The sequence below is a fragment of the Papio anubis genome, chromosome 13 (assembly GCF_008728515.1).
Source record: "Papio anubis isolate 15944 chromosome 13, Panubis1.0, whole genome shotgun sequence".
Lineage (NCBI taxonomy): Eukaryota > Metazoa > Chordata > Mammalia > Primates > Cercopithecidae > Papio > Papio anubis.
In genome coordinates, this window is record NC_044988.1 from 25118457 (window position 1) to 25139354 (window position 20898).

The 20898-nt window shown below is 38.6% G+C and overlaps 1 protein-coding gene across 7 annotated transcripts in view; it reads right to left on the reverse strand.

The window, feature by feature from the left end:
- GDA (guanine deaminase) overlaps positions 1-20898 on the reverse strand; it is a 130166-nt gene that overhangs the window by 25195 nt on the left and 84073 nt on the right. For all 7 annotated transcript variants that reach the window (XR_004177838.1, XR_004177837.1, XR_004177836.1 and 4 more), the window contains 5 exons: positions 19954-20061; positions 17708-17805; positions 14932-14999; positions 4708-4854; positions 706-836 (listed from right to left, as the gene is read on the reverse strand). Coding sequence is in view for 2 of the 7 variants with exons in the window: in XM_003911802.5 (XP_003911851.2) it covers positions 706-836; positions 4708-4854; positions 14932-14999; positions 17708-17805; positions 19954-20061 (552 nt within the window). In the remaining 5 variants the exon portion in view is untranslated. The remainder of the gene's footprint in view (positions 1-705; positions 837-4707; positions 4855-14931; positions 15000-17707; positions 17806-19953; positions 20062-20898) is intronic.

Consider the following 20898-nt stretch of genomic DNA (forward strand, 5'->3'; position numbering starts at 1 on the left):
CCTCACTGCCCCTATAAATTAACATGGCAATATTAATAGTACCTACTCTCTTAAGAGTTGCTCTGATGATCGAACAAAATTAGATAAGGAAGTGCCTAATCCCATGCCTACCCAGCACATAGCAAGTGTTCAATGAGTGCTAATTACATTATGGCTGTTTGTGGCCAAATACATTCAAATATACAAAAACATTTAAAATATAAAAGTTTTGTTGGCTGGGCACAGTGGCTCATGCCTGTAATCCCAGCACTTTGGGAGGCCAAGGCAGGTGGATCATGAGGTCAGGAGATTAAGATCATCCTGACTAACATGGTGAAACCTCGTCTCTACTAAAAATACAAAAAATTAGCCAGGCATGGTGGCGGGCACCTGTAGTCCCAGCTACTTGGGAGGCTGAGGCAGGAGAATGGCCTGAACCCAGGAGGTGGAGCTTGCAGTGAGCTGAGATCATGCCACTGCACACCAGCCTGGGCTAAAGAGCGAGACTCCATCTCAAAAAAAAAAAAAAAAAGTTTTGTTAATACCATTATTTTTAACATTGCTGTCATAAAATTATAATAATTATTAAAGGGCTCTAGCGTCCCTTTTAAGATTTTCCTGTATTCCATTAAAATGTTTCAGTTTCTATTTTCTTTTCTACAGGGAAGCTATTGTGACAAGGACTTTATGAAATAAATGCCTTTTGATTAACTTTCTTTTACTTACCTCAGAAATATCACCAAAAAAATCCCCATAAAACAGATCAATGGGAGAGTCGGATGCTTTGGGGTTGATCAGGAGGGCATCAAATTCCTTGCCCACTTCAAAGTTTCCAATCTCACCATCCAGCCCCAGGGCTATTGAGAACAAGTGAATAAACAGTCAGGATTGCAAGCCATCAGACCACACTAATGTCTGTTTGTAAGGACAGATTTTGCCAACATGTCGCTAGGAGAGAAAAAAAAATAGTGTCTTAACAGTGAGACAGAAAAGCACTCTCATTCTAATAGGTCACAAGACTTCTTACATAAAGCGGAGTATGCATAGGAAGGCAAAATCTGAGAATAAAAACAGTTCCCTTCATTACTGTATCATAACTCTGATATGTCTCTATTTCAGCTCTATCAGTGCATTTCATAGCCCAGCTGGTCTATGCTTTTCATTTATCCCTCTAAGAAACATGATGATTAACATAATACCTTTATTCTTTTTCCCTTCTATTCTCCCCCCTACACTCCAAACTCCTTGCATTGCCTTTTTTTGTTCTTTCTGTTCCATGAAATAGCTGACAAGATTTATTTTCATGGAAGTGAAATGAACCTTGAATAAATAAAAAATAATTAGCCTTTTGCATATTTGTCAATGCAGGCATATCCATCAGAAATTCCTTAGTTTAAATCCTCTGAATGGAAAAAAAAAAAGCTCACTTCTCAAAGTGGACAGATTCTGATAACTCAAAAGTCCCAGGGGCTTTTGAAAACAGACCAATCTCTTTCCAACCCTGAAGGTTTTCTGGTCACCAGAGAAGAATGGTTTTTTAAAACAGAGCACAGGCCAATAATATCTATTGACTTGGCTCATCTCACAGCTACAACTCATGTTCCAAGATTATTGGATACCAAGGAAGAACATCTCTCATTTTTATGATTTAGTTTCCGAAAGATGGGGGTAGTTGGCTTTCCTCGCCAACGGAGGTATTGGATCTAAAGTTCCTTAAAGCCTGTAATCTGAGGAAGGTGTACACTGGGGTCACAAATGGAAGCATGAATAAAAGGAAGGTTAACCAGAGTGCAGTATTATTTATTTCAATTTTCACATGTGTTTGTTGCATTCTATCACTGCTAAGATACACTTTCATGTTAAAATATTGAATCAGGCCGGGCGCGGTGGCTCAAGCCTGTAATCCCAGCACTTTGGGAGGCCGAGACGGGTGGATCACGAGGTCAGGAGATCGAGACCATCCTGGCTAACACAGTGAAACCCCGTCTCTACTAAAAAATACAAAAAATAGCCGGGCGAAGTGGCGGGCGCCTGTGGTCCGAGCTACTTGGGAGGCTGAGGCAGGAGAATGGCGCAAACCCGGGAGGCGGAGCTTGCAGTGAGCTGAGATCCGGCCACTGCACTCCAGCCTGGGCGACAGCGTGAGACTCCGTCTCAAAAAAAAAAAAAAATAAAATAAAATAAAATATTGAATCGATTACCTTTGTTAGGCATTATCCAATACATTATATTTCTACCTATAGGTATCCAAAAGTTGTGGCATTTCTCTAAACACTGACTTAGAAATCTTACTTGTTCTTAAAAGGTTCTTTAAAGGGCAACTCTTTTATTCTCAGAAAAGAAAAATGGCTTTTTAGCTGAAGTACTCTCTTTAGCAAGACAGGGGTATGAAAATAATCCAAAATGTTAAAAGGAGCCAGGTGACTCCTACTAATTGTATGGGGAACGACTGAATGTAATAGAAAATCATTGGAAATTCTCTCCTCCTTCACTGATTACTCGACTTCTTTTTGCCCTTGACAAAGAAGCATGTCAAGTATAAGTTTTTAATGACTGACTTCAACATAAAATTGTTGCGCATTTAATAGACCAGATAACCAGGTGCAGTGACTAGGGTTTAGGCAAGGTTGATGGTATATATAAACCAACTGGGTTGTTCAGTAGAGCCTGGAGACTTCAGGAATGAACTAACCAAAAAGACACAATTCTTTTCAGTGAATTTGTAAACTGATATAAATAAAAATTGTTGCACAGAGATCCCACTGGGCTGGTAAGTGACTCAAATGCATTTCAGGAAATGTGGTTTTGCTGCTTTTGGAGTAAATGTTGGTTCTGTGAAGATCATTTTTGCTCATCTTGATCTTCTTGAGAATGAGTGTAAAGGCCATGGCAGTGCTGGGAAAATGCCACACTTTAAATACGGATCCATTCATCTCATTTTACTCTGACTATAGTAGAGAAACAAACTAAGGAAGAGAAATTCCATGAGTAAGCCCAGTGACCCAGAAAATAGATTTAAAAGCTACACAGCAAAGTACAAATGATTTGGTAGGCACCCATGCTGGCTTGATCAAAGAAACAGGATACTGATGAAGTAACTCACAGAGAGCCTAGAATTCAAAAAGCGCTATTTAAATACGACTTGTTTGTACCATGAACATAGATGGTAGAATAACTACTCAAACTCAAATTCAGATGTGAAAGGACAATGGTGGTGTGGGTGAAAGGTTGTAACACTTATTAAAATAGTGAGTGATTTGAAACTTGGGATTTTGGAAAATGAACCATAAGACTTTGGGAAATCAAAAAAAAAAAAAAAGCAAAAAACAAAACAAAAACTAAAACAAAAAACAACCCTGTACTTGTTTTTCTTGAAATGTGCTTATGGTGTTCATCCTAGTCCCCAACACTCAGAGAACATCTGAGAAGTTTCTCTTCCCAGGATAATCTTGGCTTCGATCGTCCTTCATTTGTAAGACTCAGGGTATCTATCATAAATCTACAACCAAATATGTTTCTAAATCTATATCTACATTTTAATTTCTCACTAGCTACCTATGGTTTCATGCTGTGTTTCACTATGATCCATTCCGATTACATTTATAATTCTAAAGTGACTTAAGGAAATACAACGACCAATTTTTATTTTTTTCCATAACAATACAGTTATACCTGAGAACTGGAAAAAGCTGATGAGCAATATTTGTATATCAACCAACTAAATTTTTACATCTTTATCCTTTTAAAGAGGTTTGAGGAATTAGTGTACTTAAGTATATGAACCAAATACATGGTCTTGGCAGGGATTTATACAGGAAGATACTGTAGTGGAAAGGCAGAAGGTAAGAAGTCTGCATGCTGGCATCAGATTAGGTGGATTCAAATCATAGCACACTGTGGCTTGACAGCTGTGTAAGCCTCACTCAGGCTCCTTGTTTGTAAAACGAAATGAATTAACAGTGGTTGTGAGGATTAAATAACAACACATATAAAGTATGTTGTATGATTCCTATCACATGGAAAGAGCTTAGTAAGCCTTGGCTACTATTTTACTATTATGATCATCACTTAGGCCACTGGAGAGCAAGTTACCTGACTCAGTGGAAAAACAGATTCTTTAATTTATTTATTTGGAGACAAGGTCTCACTCTGTTGCCCACGCTGAAGTGTAGTGGTGCAATCACTGCTCACTGCAGCCTCTACCTCCCCGGGTTCAGATGATCCTCGCACCTCAGCCTCCCAAGTAGCCAGGACTACAGGCACACTCCACCAAGCCCAGCTAATTTTTTTATTTTTTGTAGAGACAGGGTTTTGTCACATTGCCCAGGCTGGTCTCAAACTCCTGGGCTCAAGGGATTTGCCTGCCTCAGCTTCCCAAAGTGCTGGGATTACAGACGTGAGTTACTGTGATTCTTAGGCGCCTGGCCTAAGAATGGATTGCTTTAAAGAACTCATATCCATGTAACCAATGTAATATCCATTAAAACAATCAATATGATAACTGTGTCTCAGACATCTATTCTACCAAAGACAGTGAAATCACCGAAGGAATGATTCCTCTGTCAGTGAACTTCACTTTACTGGCTGAGTTCTGGGTATGTTGCATGAGATGAGATCGTTATAAATATTGGATTTTCCTAATATCAATCATGCACCTTCATACTACATCCAAGGACAGAGATCAGCATGGTTGTATATTGTGTGAGAGACAAATGTAATAGTCATTACCTTGGCTTCCTCCAAGAGTAGCTAGTCTGAAGACTTCTTTGAGGGTCAGGCTTTTCTCATTTACCTTATTAATTAAAAGGATATTGGAAACCATCACTGCTCTTCTGATTGCATCAAGCATGGAATATGAATAGCCACCAGCCACGTCTACAGTAGGTAAAATAAAACCAAAACAGTAACCTTGTGAGGATAAATGGTATAATACATATATAGCATTGTTTTTATGACAGACATTCAGTCCTTAATATACTTTTTTTAAAAAGCTCTTAACTATAAACACAAGATAGCCATAGACTAAGATTTAAAGCAATTCAAAAGCTGCAATTAGTGTCAAATGCATACTTGTATAAATTTCCTACAGCTGTTGCAACTAATAATCACAAATTTTCTAGCTTAAAACAGCAGAAATTTATTCTCTCACAATTTGGAGGTCAGAAGTCTGAAATTAAAGTGTTGGCAGGGCCACGATCCCCACAAGAGCTCTAAGGAAGAAATCTCCTTTACTTCTCCCAGCTTCTGGTGGCTCCTGGCATTCTTTGGCTTGTGGCAGCATCACTCCAATCTCTGCCTCCATCCTCAAATAGCCTTCTTCTCTTCTCCCTGTGTTTTCTATTTGTCTATCTTTTCCTGTCTCTTCTAAGGGTATTGATCACTGGATTTAGGACCCACTCTATTTTAGAAGGACCTCATCTTGAGATCTCTTCCTTAATTATATCTACAAAGACCTTTATTCCAAATGAGGTCACATTTACAGATTCCGATAGACATATTTTAGGAATCCACACACAACCCACCACAATACTCAAATGGTTTAAAGAGCCAAAAGAAACTCTTATCTCTGAAGAGTCCATGAACCCTCACAGAAACTGTTGAAATATGCCTGCACAGTTATAAAGATAATTTAGATAATATGTGGTTTAAAATAAGCTCACGGTTCTGTTAACTAAATTTTTCCTAACCTTATTCTAATCCAGATGAGAACTTTGGGAAATTAAAAAGCCACTTCTTTATAATTTTTATGAAGAGCTTTTAGAATAAACTTGTATATTTTGGGAAATTAGTGTAATAAATGAGCAACGCTAATGTAGACAGCTCTATATTTTGGTAGGCATCATTAAATGAGGAATGAGATTTTAGTGATTTAAATAAAGTCCCTAATCATAATCAAATGAAATACAAGCTTTAACAAGAATGAACATGGAGTTAAGTGAGTTTATATAAATAAATTTCAAGTAAGTTAGTATGTTTTATCAAAGGAAAACACATTTATAGCTAATAAAGTAAATTTCATATTTCAAGTGTTCCTTCTGTCATTTCTAGGTAGACATATGTAATTGTTAGTGCCTCTACACATGTTGCCAAAACAAAATAATTGCCTGTTTAGTAGTAACTCTAGATTGTAGCTCAATTTTATGCTCAACTATCTTACATGTCCTTAAACTTGTATTTAAATCAGAGAATCACCCAGCTCTCTAAAAAATTTCATTACATCTACTTAAGTTACTAGTCTGTGTTAATATGTAGTAACCATCCCTTAAATCTTCATTTTTATCAGAGCTAGGAAAACAAATACTAAGGAAACAAATACAATTTGGGAACAATACACATTAAGCTTTGAAATATTCTGTCTGCTGCTTCCTTCTTTATTGCTAAAACAACAAAAATGTTAAATGTAAATAAAGATGGAATAAAAATTATATCACTATGTGGCATGAAAATATGTAAAGACTATATTTTATAATATATGGGTAAAGACTGGAAGTAAACATAGAGAAATGAAAGCAATGCAGTTAGGATGGTGTGAATATGGAAGATTTTAAATACCTGCAGTTTTAAAAATAAGGTATAAAACATCACAGAAAGTAGCATTTTCCTAAATACCTACTCAAAATTAACCTTACAGAAAGAGTAAGGATAGATTAGGAAATAATGCTATGCAATTTACCGGAAAAAAATTGAGAGATGCCTTATGATGTTGATTTAATCATCCTATATTCTTCTGGTTGTCAATGTTATGTCAGTAAAATAACTGTAAACCAAGAAACAATTTTGTGCTCATCAAAGAAAGAACCCTGGGCTGCATAATTTCATGGTATTTAGTCAGGACCATTTGTGTAAGAGTCAAGCCTTTTTTTTCCAGGGATTTCCACTGTGATAGTAACTTGCTGATTCTTCCCAACTGGATTAGATTTGTAGTTTTCCCCTTCCATCTACAACACATTTAATGTAGGTGGAATCCCTACTTTATCATATGGTTGGAGGCACTGTGGTAGGATGGAAGGAGAAATCATGAATATCTACATTTTACAGACCTGGTTTTAAACTGTGCACATCAACTTTTTGCTTTGTGGACCTTTGATCAATAACTTAGGACCTATGAACCTCAATTTTCTCAGAAAATAGAAATAACATCACATATCTTAATAATTGCAGAGAAAATTCAGTTACATAACCGAAGTGCTGAAGAATGAGGGCCAAAGGGTTGAAACTGTGTGGAGGAGGGAGGAAAATTGAAGGATTTTCTCAGAAAATCTGTCTCCTTACCCCATGACTCCCCCAGGACCATCACAACGAAGATGGTACCATTACTTGCTCGTCAGAGTCAACATTTGGACACTATTATTTACAGGAAGACTTTAACAAAATTGTACAAGAGCAAAAACTTAAACCAGAGGACAACGGAAAGACTAAAAAACGATTTCATATGTACGTACTCATTTCCTAAGCATTCATTCACTTATTCAGTAATCATTTACTACACCCCTTACATGTACTTCATTTGCTGAAGCACTTGTAAATAAAACCTATGGGCTCTCCACATGAATGAGCTAACTATCTTGTTGGGGAGAAAGGAAAGAATCATATAAACAGACACATATTAACAATACATTTTTTTTCACTTTAGTGATCAAGAAAATGGAGATGAAGGGCCCATATTGATCGGATAGTGAGGGAACACCTCTTTAAGGAAATGACATTTTAATCTAAGACAAGAATGAGAAGAACTCAGCCATATAAACAGAGGCAAAAAGGGCATTCAGACAGAAAAACAATGCATACAGAACTTTTGAGAGAAGGGAGTGCAATTTATAGAGAGGATAGCCAGGGTATTCAAAAAGCCAAATCTATTCATAAAAGATAGCCAGGGTAGGGAGGAGAGAGTAGTGTGAGATGAGGCTGGCAGTGGATGGGTGTCAAACCAATGCAGAGCTTTGTGGTCTTTGTAATGAGCCTTACACATTCAAAATCCCATTGAAGGGTGACAAGCACGAGGGGGTGCCATGATCAGATTTTCATTGTGATTCTTTTGTAAAGAGGAGAATGGACTGGAAGGGCCTAGGATGGGTATGAGACCCATTAGGAAGCTGGTGCAGCAGTTCAGCAAGAAACGATGGCAGCTTGCATCAGGTGGTAGTGACCAATGAGGGGAAAGAGGATGGTTCCAGGAGATACGAAGGAGTCATGAGGTTGGGCATCATGCTGGAGAAGTGAGGGAGAAGAAGGTCCCAAAGATAATGACCAAGTTTCTAGTTAGAGAAAATGAATTCTCTAAAAAGGAGAGCTATTTTAGAGAACTAGGTTTGAATGTGTTTTGGGATAGAATGAAGTTTGGGGGTTTCTTCAGGAGGGGTCTAAGAGAAGGGAGAATGTAGTTAGTTGAAAACATAGGTTTAGAATTCAGAGAAGTCTGGGCTAGATATAAAAATCTGTGTGTCATCTGAGTATATTAAATCACATGAAGCCATGGTTGTAGATGGTATCTCCTAAGAAGAATGTGTAAAGTCAAAAAAGAGACTGTAATCCAAGAAACAATTTTGTGCTCATCAAAGAAAGAACCCTGGGCTGCAAAATTTCAAGACAGCCTTGTAGCAAGCTTTCAAATGACCAGGAGGAAGAGAATCAGCCTTCAGAGAAGACAAAGAAGGGAAGAACGAAGGTGCTTCATTGGATTCAAGATAAGATTATTTGGACAATGGAGAGAACAGTCAATCATGGCAAATACTTGCTGAGAAGTCCCATTGGATGAGGATAGAATGGCAACCTTTGGAGCTGGCAGCAGAGATCCCAGTGGTAATACCCACAGAAGAAAAAAGCAAAGGCAGTTGTCATGGAGGGTGGGGCAAGAATCCAGACTGAATTTGACGGAAGAATGGAAAAGAGCCTAGAAAGTGGTGACAGTGTGGATCCCCACTCTTTGAAGAAGCTTTGCCATGAAGGGAGGCAGACAGGTAGAGCAGGAGTAAGAGGAGGATGTCTGATTAATAATGGGTTTTGGGCCGGGCATGGTGATTCATGTCTGTAATCCCAGCACTGTGGGAGGCCAAGGCAGGTGGATCACCTGAGGTCAGGAGTTACGACCAGCCTGGCCAACATGGCAAAACCCCGTCTCTACTAAAAATACAAAAATTAGCTGGGTGTGGTGGTGTGTGCCTGTATTCCCAGCTACTCGGGAGACTGAGGCAGGAGAATCAGTTGAACCCGAGAGGCTGAGGTTGCAGTGGGCCAAGACTGCACCACTGCACTCCAGCCTGGGAAACAGAGACCCCATCTCAAACAAAGAAACAAACAAACAAACAAAGGTTTTGTTTCTTTGCTTAAATGTTTGTGTACCAGCAGGAATGATCCAGCAGGAAGGAGACACTGATGATATAGGACAATCTACAGCCAAAGGAATTAGTTTATTGAGATGCTGGGAGAGGGAAAGACAACAGAACACATACTGGGGTATGTTGGTATTTTTGCCTTTGATTGGAAGAAGGGCTTTGTTGTTTTTGTTTTTGCTGTGACAGGGAAAAGAAGAGTAAATGCCAGCAGATGCAGAAAGGTGTGTGAATTTGGTGGTGGGAGATTGAGGGAAGGATTTCTGGTTATTTCTATTTTCTCAATGACTTATAAGATGAGGGGAGCCTTAAGCTAGAAGTTGGGGTAGAAAGTTTAAGAAGAAATGAGAAAATGCTGTCTTGGAAAAAGGAGATACGTGCTTATTACAGACTAATAACTGTCTCTATTGCCCAAGCGGAGGGCCATTTGGGATTTGAGAACAAAATTTAAAATGAAAGCCCACTGGACGATTTTCTCCAGAAACTTCCAGAGGCTCCACTGAAGGTACTGAGAAGGGAACTTTAGATATAGTCAAGGGTGGGGCTTTTGTGATGTGAATACCAAGAAAATGAGAGAAATATGGGAAGCGAGGATGTTTCCAAGGCAATGATGACACTGATGTACTCTGACGTCTAAGAATTCGAATTAGAATAATGGACTTTGAGAAAGCATGGAGTCACTGGAATAGAGTCTACAAGAGATCAAAGAGCTGTTGTTTTTGGCATAATGGAAGAAGTAAGTTCGGATAGGGAACTGTCACTGAAAAGTGAGGCACTGGCTCCATGTATGTTGCTTGTTTTAATGAGTTTAAAGGTCTTGTTGATGTAAACTTTTTCTATATGTTTAAATTTTTCCTTCAGATGACTATTTTTGGTTATTTGCTATGTTTTCTTTGTTTTTATTTTTTTCATATTTCACCTAGGAGGTATCCTATCTTTAAAATTCTTCAAGTAGTTATCTCTAATATTTTTATACTGAAACGTCTATAGTAAAATATGTGTAATTCCCTTTTTTCTGAGACAAGAATTTTTTTTTTTTTTTTTTTTTTTTTTTTTTTTTTTTTTTTGAGTCTCTGTTACCCAGACCAGAGTGCAGTGGTGCGATCTTGGCTCACTGCAACCTCCACCTCCTGGGTTCAAGCAATTCTCCTGCCTCAGCCTCTCATGAAGCTGGGACTACAGGCACATGCCACCACGCACAGCTAATTTTTGTATTTTTAGTAGAAATGTGTTTCATCATGTTGGTCACTTGCCAAATCTATCCTCCTCTCAGCCTTACACATAAAGTACAACTTCTTGGGTTTTGTTAATAAAATTAGAAGACAGAATTATGTATTATACTTGGAAAATTCTTTCTTGCAGAGCATATATTATTTTTTTAAATTTTGTGATAAAATACTGAAGACATTCAAATGACATAAGGAAAGCATAAAACCAAAACTCAAGGATGTAACACTCAGTTTTTAAAATAAGTGCCATGTATTTAGGTTCCAGGAACCTCTTTCCAGCCTGAGGGAAACATCTTCCTGATTTATGTTGCCATTCTGATAGGTTTTTAACATTGTGACTATTCTCTCTTGAGATATATTTTTGGCTTTTACTTTCCTTCTTTAAACTCCTTTACAATTCTTTGATCTTCTTACTCTGACTGATGTTAGCTTTCCATGACATCATATTGTACCATTATTTCCCAACATGGCCCTTCACTTGCCTCATCTTTCATTGAATGATGTAGATTTTCAAGTAAGTTTTTCAAAGGGTTCCTAGGGAAAATATTTTCCAAGTCTTTGTATAGCTGAGAATTTTTTTGCCTTCCTACGTAAAGGAGAATTTGGCCAGATATATTATTCTTGGCTAACAACTGCTTTGTCTCCAAACTCTTTTCTTGCCTTTTGGTATTTTGTGTGCCAACAAAAACATCTGAAAGCAAACTGCTTTTTAATTGTTTTGTTGATAAGTGACTTTTTTCCTTGTGTCAATATTTTAGAATTTTTAAAATTGCAATTAAAAAATTTTGCCACAACATGTTCAGTTATGATTTAGTGTAAAACAGGGTAAGCACTTTCAAGGCAGTTCTTTCTTAAGCTCAGAAGAGATTTACCCTTCAAAGCTCTATCGCATCTGTCTCATTTGTTCTGTGTGCTCCATCAGAAAAAACCCCATGTGTTGGCTCTGTGCTTTCTGGGCTTCACATCGATCTTCCTCAAACACCCTCTATCATCTTTGGTTGGCTTTATTCTCCACATCACTGATTTGATTTTCTGCAACGATAATTCTGCTTCTCAGAGCTTCCTACAGGGTTGGTGGGTTTGTCATTTTTTTAACTGAGGTATAACTAAAATACCATAATACATACAGAATTTAGATGTTCAGTTTGGAGACTGTTAACAATTATATAGCTTTAACTACTTTGCAAAAAAACTAAGATATTAAACATTTCTATCACCCCAGCAAATTCCCTCATGGCCTTTTCCTGTCAATTCCCCACATTCTCACCTACAACATTTGGCAACCACTTTCTGATTTCTACCCTTATCAGTTAGTTCTGTTGGTCTGTGAGTTTCATACCTATGGAATCACGCAGTGTGTGCTCTTTAAGCCCACACACTGGCATATATTTACCCACATTTTGCATATATCAGTAGTATGTTTTTTTATTGCTAAATAATATTTCATTATATGAATATACCTCAACTTGCTTATCCATCCTCCTGCTGATAGATGTTTCTGGTTTGGGGCTATTATAAATAAAGCTGGTATAAACATCCTCTTACAACTCTTTCGTTTATTTATTTATTTAGAGACAGGGTTTCACTCTGTCACCCAGACTGGAGTGCAGTGGCATGAACACGGCTCACTGCAGCCTCGACCTCCCAAGCTCAAGCGATCCTCCTGCCTCGGTCACCCAAGTAGCTGGGACTACAAGTGCATGCCACCATGCCCCGCTAAGTTTTGTATTTTTGGTAAAGACAGGGTTTTGCCATGTTGCCAAGGCTGATCTCTGAGCTCAAGCAATCCTCCTGTTGTGGCCTCCCAGAGTGCTGGGATTACAGGTATGAGTCACTGCATCCGGCCTCATGCAACTATTTCTGCAAATATATATGTTTATTTTTCTAGGGTAAATACCCAAGAGTAAAATTGCTGGGTCATATGTAGATGTATATTTAACTTTATAAGAAACTCCCAAAACGTTCTCCAAAGTAGTTGTACCATCCACGCTCCTTTCAGCATGTATAAGGGTCTACGTACTTTTTAATCTGATTTTTTTTTCAGTTTTCTTCCTTGATTTCTAAAATTTCTAGCACAATCTTTTCATAGCATCATGTTTTCCTGTACTCCAGGGATGATGGCAATTTTCTGAAATTTTCTTCTGGATCCTAAAGCAGATCATTTTCAGATATTTGTTCACACTCTTATTCTTTGTGATATCACTTTACCTTGTTTTGCTATATTTCTGTTAAATTTCATGTGGGTTTCTTCTACCTAATATTTCTGCAAGTCAAGATCTGTCTGCACTTGTTATAGACAGAGTGTGTGAATTGCTCTTGGACCTGCTCTCTATTCATAGTATAAGGTATAACAATCTTCTAAAGTTTACAAATTGAAGGGTAAATTGATACATAAGTCATGTTTAGGAAATAGTGGAGTAGAGGGTGACTATCGCAAAAAGGACTAGGTAAAAATGAAACTTCATTCTCTGAGTAAATAAACTAATAGGTCATATTTAATCAAACGTTTGGTCAATACACCAACCTCGCCCTTTCTCTTTTAAGTCAATATTTATTTATTTGTGTCATGTGCCAGGCAGGCACTGTGCTAACCATTTTGCATGCATTTTAAAATTTAATTCTCTAAACAGCTTGTAAGATAGACATAGTTGTAATTGCTAGTTACTATTGTTGCAGAAATCAGGAAATGAATCCTTGACTAACAACTGCTAGAAAACTAATTTTCTCAAGGTCTTACAGATAATAAGTGACAGCTAGAACTTGACTTGAACTTGATAGACCATCACTAAACAACCCAAAGTCAAGAAAGGAAAGCCACGTGATGAACTTAAATTATGGAGACCAAAATCCTAGAATATCTGAAAACAATATCTGACTGATTTTTATGCAAATGCTAAATTTTTCATGTTAACTGACTATAGTGTGTAACTAAAACTCTTGGCCATTTTTTTCTTATCCCTTAAAGCTTTTTTGTGAAAGTAAAATCACTGGTTTCCTCCTTTGACACCTGTGACTTTATGTAGAATTATCACAATCTTGATGATTTAAGGCTTAATATTACAATTGTCAAAATCTTGATTACTTTGATTCCTATAAAATTGGGAAAAACTTCTCATCTAATATATAGCTCTCTTAAAATATTAAAATCATTATGCCTATTATTGTGTCTTACCAATTAATTGCTTTGTAAAATGTCTCACTATAACAAACTGAGACTTGAGTTACTGCAGAAAGTGATGAAAACCACCAGTGTCAACATGCACACAGCCTGATGCTCTTAAATATGAGGAAGACAAAGGCATCAAGAACAGAAAACACGTTCTCGTGCCCCATACCCATTAAAAAAATTTTAATTCAGTCATTCAGTCATAAAAGAAGCCTCACAGAGGACACTTAGACATTTGGGCCTGACTCATACTTTCAAAGCGAGCAATGCTTGCACACTCTCAAGAAACACAACTAAAATGTGCTGTGGGGAAAGGAGACATCATGAATCCATCACTAATCCATATGCACTTAGAACATCCCTCAGCCTAGTAGACAAGCAGGCTGCCTGTGGATATGGAGAGGTCTCATTTGGCTAAACATTGCTTAAAAGCAAAACCAGTTCTTAACATACATCAGAATTCTCAATTCTGCCATAGACTGAATCTGTGCTCACTATGGCAAGGACAAAAAAATTTTTGAGACAGTATTTGTAATGACACAGTTACTGAAAACTAAAAATATACAAATCCAAACCATTAAAATCTAGCCAGAAGAACAAAACAAAATGAAAGTCAAGGACTGTTTTTAAAATACCTCTGAAACACGTTAGAAGGAATTAATTATCCTTTATAGCCTAATCTTTGAATAATAAACAGGGATAACAGCTTTCAGGAGGTTAGTGTCATCAAAACTTCTCCCTTTGCATACATTTTCTTACTGCTTCTAACCCCTCTCTATTTTGTTAGATACTTATTATCAAGATATTTCTACTAGATAATAAAACTTTTTTTTTTTTTTTGAGACAGAGTCTCGCTCTGTCACCCAGGCTGGAGTGTAGTGTCACAATCTTGGTTCACTGCAACCTCCGCCTCCCGGGTTCCAGGTTCAAGCAATTCTCCTGCCTCAGCCTCCCGAGTAGCCGAGACTACAGGCGCACACTGCCACGCCCGGCTAATTTTTTGCATTTTAGTAGAGACGAGGTTTCCCAGACTGGTCTTGAATTCCTGACCTCGTGATCCACCTGCCTCAGCCTCCCAAAGTGCTAGGATTACAGACGTGAGCAACCGCGCCCCGCCCAAAACTACTTTAAAACAAAAAACCGGAACAGTCACCCACAAATTAGTCACATTAGAAAGTGACATAGTAATCAACCACTTTGCCATAGCTCCAAATGGTGAACTACTAACCTGTACCCAGCCCTATCTTGACTTCATGCTTCAGGACTTCTAGCACATTTAGAAAGCCACTGCTGAGCCTGTAGAGAAGAGGAGACGTCAGAACAAGGAGATCCATGGGGTTCCAATAAAAGACGAACACTAATAACAACGATGGTGATATCACTGAAAGTTGCAGTTCCCAATAGATCAGCTCTAATGTTGACACAAACATATTAGCCAGATCAAGTCCCGGAGTAAACAGGATCATAAAAGAGCCCTTAATCCCAGGTGGGCACAAAGCAGGAAGAGCCAGAAGGAAAAGCAGGGGATCGTTTGTATGGAAAAAAAAATGAAGAAATCAAACCTTGCAATTAATACAAAAGCGTTATCTGTCTTTAATATTTTCTAACAGATACATCCTTTTATGTTAGGAAGTAGAAATTATACAGCATTACCTATTCTCTATGCCTGGAATAATTTGTTACCCTGAGTGAGTAGTAACTTACAAGATCAAAAAAGGGGAGTACAACTGGAAGAAGGGGTGCAGCCTAAAGAATCAGGACCTGACCAAATGCTGCCTCTGAAGACAGGGAAAGTAGGAGAGATGGTTCCTGGGCTGAATTTGGGACCTAGTGACCCTGAGTTTAAGAGATGTGCCAGCTTCTTCTTCTTTTTTTTTTTTTTTTTTTGAGACAGAATCTCACTCTGTCACCCAGGCTGGGGTACAATGGCACAATCTCGGCTCACTGCAACCTTCTCCTTCCAGGTAGGTTCAAGCGATTCTCCTACATCAGCCTCCCGAGTAGCTGGGATTACAGGTGCCCGCCAGCATGTCCCCCTAATTTTTATACTTTTAGTAGAGACAGGGTTTCGCCACGTTGGTCAGGCTCGAACTCCTGACCTCAGGTGATCCTCCTACCTCGGCCTCCCAAAGTGCTGGGATTACAGGCATAAGCCACCACACCCACCATGTGCTGCCTTTCTAAAGAGACAAAGGAAAACTAAGGTGATCCTTAGAATTCTAAAAAGTTGCAAAGGTCGAAGTGGTCTGCTGGAAGATGCACATAACTCTAATTTCCAAAGCCCCGGTGCATACACAATAAATCTCTCAGTTGTTGGAGAAAGAACAGCAGTGACCATTTAAACAGAAATGTGTCCTAAAGAAATTTAACTTCAAAACTCAATTTGCAAAGCTAGATTATGCTTTAATTTAGAGGATATTAACACCCAATGGGTGTTACATCCTTCCACTATCAAGTAACTAGACCATAATTATAGTCACTAAGCTGTACACAGACAAGATTCCCTGCAATGTGTCACTCCTTTAAGTCTGAGAACTCAGACCCTCTGGGGTCCCTAAAGCACTCCAGAAATATGTCACTGTGGCTCTCAGCACCCTTCTCATAATGACACTGACATATATCTTTGTAATTGCAAAGTCCCTAGATTTCCAACTGTGAACGCCTCTAGCTCTTTGCCTAGGAGCTTTCTCAGCTCTCTCCTGTGCTACAGCCTGCTCTGCCCTTGTTTGGGGAAGGCTAGAAGTTCCAGGGAATGAATACGCTTCTCCCCTCCACCCAGGAGCCCTCAACAAGAACCCGTAGGCATTTGGGTATTACTATCACAGCCAGCTCCCTCACTTCTTGGGCAGGATAACTTTGAGTTCTGTTTTGGACACCGGTTCCCTGGGTTTTCTATTAAATAGAAGGATTAAACTCCGGGAGCCCACAGTGGTAACTTCCTTGATGATACAATCTTTACTGACTTCTTTCCCTTCCCTGTTTTACTTCCCTGAAGGTGTTTTCTGAGATCACTACCCACAAGCACGGGTTTTTAACCTTAGCATCCATGGACTGGCATCATGAGATCTATGAATTCCCTGAAATTAGGTGCAACATTTGTAATATCCATGGGCTTTTTTCCCCTGAAAATACAGGCTATAACTTATTTATTTTTCTGAGACAGAGTCTTACTCTGTCACCCAGGCTGGAGTGTGGGGGTGCAATCTTGGCTCACTGCAACCTCCGCCTCCTGGGTTCAAACGATTCTCTTGCCTCAGCCTCCTGAGGAGTTGGGATTACAGGTGCCTGCCACCACGCCCAGCTAATGTTTATATGTTTAATACTGATGGGGTTTCACTATGTTGGTCAGGTTGGTCTCGAACTCCTGACCTCAAGTGATCTGTCTGCCTCCACTTCCCAAAGTGCTAGGATTACAGACGTGAGCCACTGTGCACAGCCAATAACTTTCATTTTATTCGTTTATGGATCCATCACCTTTCAAAAGGTTAAGAACCAGTTAATAAATAACATCTCTGTATTCTGGGGAATTATAATAGGACAAGGTCCTCCTGGGCTAGACTGTGTGAGCTGGCATTCCGTCAAGTCCAACAGGGTAACATACATTATAGTGTATCGGCTTTGGTACTGCTGCATTTCCTTCTAACACTACAGCACAAACAGTAATGGGAGTGACTACCCTCTTCCTGGATTTCCTGGCTGACATATGGGCTCCCTTCAGTACTTTCACTAGAAATTTTTTATGTTGTACTCCCTATTGTCCTTTTTTTGTACAAACTCAGATTTCAGAAGATGCTGTGCTCTTCACATGTGTCCTCTGAGATAAATGTCCTCTCATGTGTTCTCTTTTACTCCTCAACAGCACGAGTAGATGTCTATCTATCTGGTTCCTGTCAAACACAGAATACGGGAGAGATCCTGGAGGAATGACAGAGGAAACAAAGGCATTTGGCTGCTAATCTGCAACCCAACCATTCGTAATCTACCAAAAATCATTGTCTACTTACGATAAATTAGAATTGGGACAGTGTGCGATGGACGCTCCTCGTTCATGGAATACATTCAGTTCTTCTGCAGAGAGGTAGCAGCCGTGTGCCATCACTGTCTGGAGAGAAGAGTGCCCTACGTGGAGTTCACCACTCACAAATGATTAAGTGGGTGCTCACTCACAAGGTATTTGAGAGAGAGACCGAAGCTGTAGCTTGACTGTAGGCATCTTTACAAGAACATTTATGATGATCTATATGTACAAAGTGGCTGGGTACAAATTATACCTCAGAAAAGGCCTGTAAACACATTGTCTTACAAAAATCTCAGCAAATTTGTGGCGTTTACTTAGGTTCTTTTTGTTGATCTATAAAGTAATGAGGGTTTGGTCCAGGTGATCTTTAGCACCGAATATCCATCCAGATGGAAGGAAACGTGATTTTTTCATCTCTACTTTAGAAGACTGTCAAGTTACTTTCTTTTCTAAGTTTCCATGGTGAGCGACTGGTAGGGTTGTGCTTGCTCCAATTTTAAACCCTTTTAGAACTAAAAGTCCCTTCTCAGTACGTGGAAGCCATGAGAGTAATCCTACAAAGCGCTGTTCTTTATTTCTGCCCCTAGCTTCAATATAGGTGCCAGTGACCTTGCTATTTTCAACTAAATAAACTTTAACTCACCTGTGTTTATATTTTCATAAAAACTAGGAAATTTAACATCTTCTAATCACTAATTCAGAAAGTAAAATTGATCCAAGAAAGCAGGCACTGCACACATACGAGACCTCTCTAAATTTTTAATCTTGGTAGTATTTATTTGTAGATTTTCTTAAATAAGACTTGACTCTTTCAAAATTATTTTTCCCCCAGTACAAAACCTGTATCCAACTTGCTTTCTCCTTTGAGAGGCACGGTTCAGTGATTATAGAATTATTATTATTTTTTTGAGACAGAGTCTCGCTCTGTCGCCCAGGCTGGAGTGCAGTGGCGCGATCTCGGCTCACAGCAAGCTCCGCCTCCCGGGTTCATGCTCTTCTCCTGCCTCAGTTTCCCAAGTAGCTGGGACTACACGTACCTGCCACCACGCCTGGCTATATTTTTTGTATTTTTAGTAAAGATGGGGTTTCACCACGTTAGCCAGGATGGTCTCAATCTCCTGACCTTGTGATCTGCTCACCTTGGCCTCCCAAAGTGCTAGTATTAAAGGTATGAGCCACCACGCCTGGCCCAGTGACTACAGAATTATTATTAAAATATAACTTTCCCAATCTCTGTGCAAATAAAATTAACATGCAAATGGAAGGTTAATTTATTAATCATATGGAAATATATGTAAAGAATGAAAACTATGGTGTAGCTTTTACATGATTTATGCAGAGTATTAACCTTTTAAATCAGTTATAGTCATATCTCCATTCACATAGTCACTAAGAAATTATTTGCTACAGTAAACTCTCCACATGGTTTGTACATTTCATTGAAGGCCAAGGCCAAGTAGTACATTATTGTAATGAGGTCTCTTTACACATATTAATTTTAATTATAGAAGTAATGCATACTCATTTTTTAAAAGCACTCTCAGAGTATTTAAAAATAAAAAGCAGAAAGTCCTTCTGCTTTGTCCCTCAGGAAGAGTCATTTTTAATACTTAATGTATGTCTTTCAGACAGTTTTTTTTCTAAGTAAGCATGCATCTATACATATGTACATACACATCAAATAATATTACACAAACATTCTTCCTTATAAGCCTGTATACCTCTTTCTTTGTGAATGCTGGATAAAATCCTACGTATGCTCTGTAATTTAATTCCCCACCGATAACAATTTTTAAACTTTAATATATAATTAGCATCCCTATTCATATTACTTACAGAGTGAATTCTTAGAAATGCATCTGCTGACTCAAAGAAATGCACGTTTACATTCTAATAGATACTGTTAAAATGTCCTTGGACCAAATGACATTCCCATCTTCAATGAAGCCTTTAGATTTAACTAACTAAGATGAAACTTCGGGCCCATTTTTAACTACACACACACACACACACACACACACACACACACTCTGGGCTTTACTCTAGTTTAAGAAATGTATGCATATATACCCCACAGATATATAAACCTTCTGTGTACCCACAAAAATTAAAAATTTAAAACGTTTTTTAAAAGAAACGTATTCATATCAGAAATCTGAAGACTACTACTGAGATTTTAAAATTTAGATAATGCCCTCCTTTAAACAGATTATGTCATGATATAAAACTTACCTTAGTTGTCAAAAGATTGTTTTTATCATACACATCTGTGTAGTTTTTATAATTGGGGTGTAAGTTTTTCACAGCTTCAACTTCATCACGAGTTTCACTTATATGGCTCTACAAGAAAAGAACAATGTTTTCATTTTCCTTCTGTAAAATACCATTAGAAATTACACTTCCTACCTCAAAATGGTGTGAATAGTTTTCTACTTGCATATTTAAGGGACCACATAGAAAGGCAATGAAGATTGCACACGCATTTTATTAGAAACAATTATATACATCACAGATAATATAATGTATATGACAAAGAAACTGAATATCACGAACATGTAGTGTATGTGTGTGTGTGTGAGTGTGGGTGTGTATGTGTATGTGTAACCTCAAGGCAAATTTTTCCAACAAAGTCTTTCCAAATTCTAACCTACAGCTAGAACAAATATGAAGTCCTCCTTGTAGATAGTCAGGAGCCTAGCAACCTGCCTCTTCTGGAGCTCACCTTTTTTTTGTTTTGTTTTGAGATAGGGTCTGGCTCTGTCACCCAGGCTGGAGTGCAGTGGCACAATCTCCGCTCACTGCAACCTCTGCCTCCCAGGTTCAAGTGAGTCTCCTGTCTCAGCCTCCCAAGTAGCTGGCATTATAGGCATGTGTCACCATACCGGGCTAATTTTGTATTTTTAGCAGAGATGGGGTTTCACCACGTTGGCCAGCCTGGTCTCAAACTCCTGACCTCAAGTAATCTGCCGACCTCAGCTTCCCAAAGTGCTGGGATTACAGGCATGAGCCATTATGCCTGGCCATGCTGGCCATTTAAGAAAAGAGCTCAGTGTTCATAAAAAAACAGACAGTGGGGTTCACTTATATACGCCCCCACACTGAAAAAGGCCCCTAAGACCCTTCTGTAGGGCACCACAAAACCCAAGAGGGCATAATTAATACTTCCAATAATGGCAA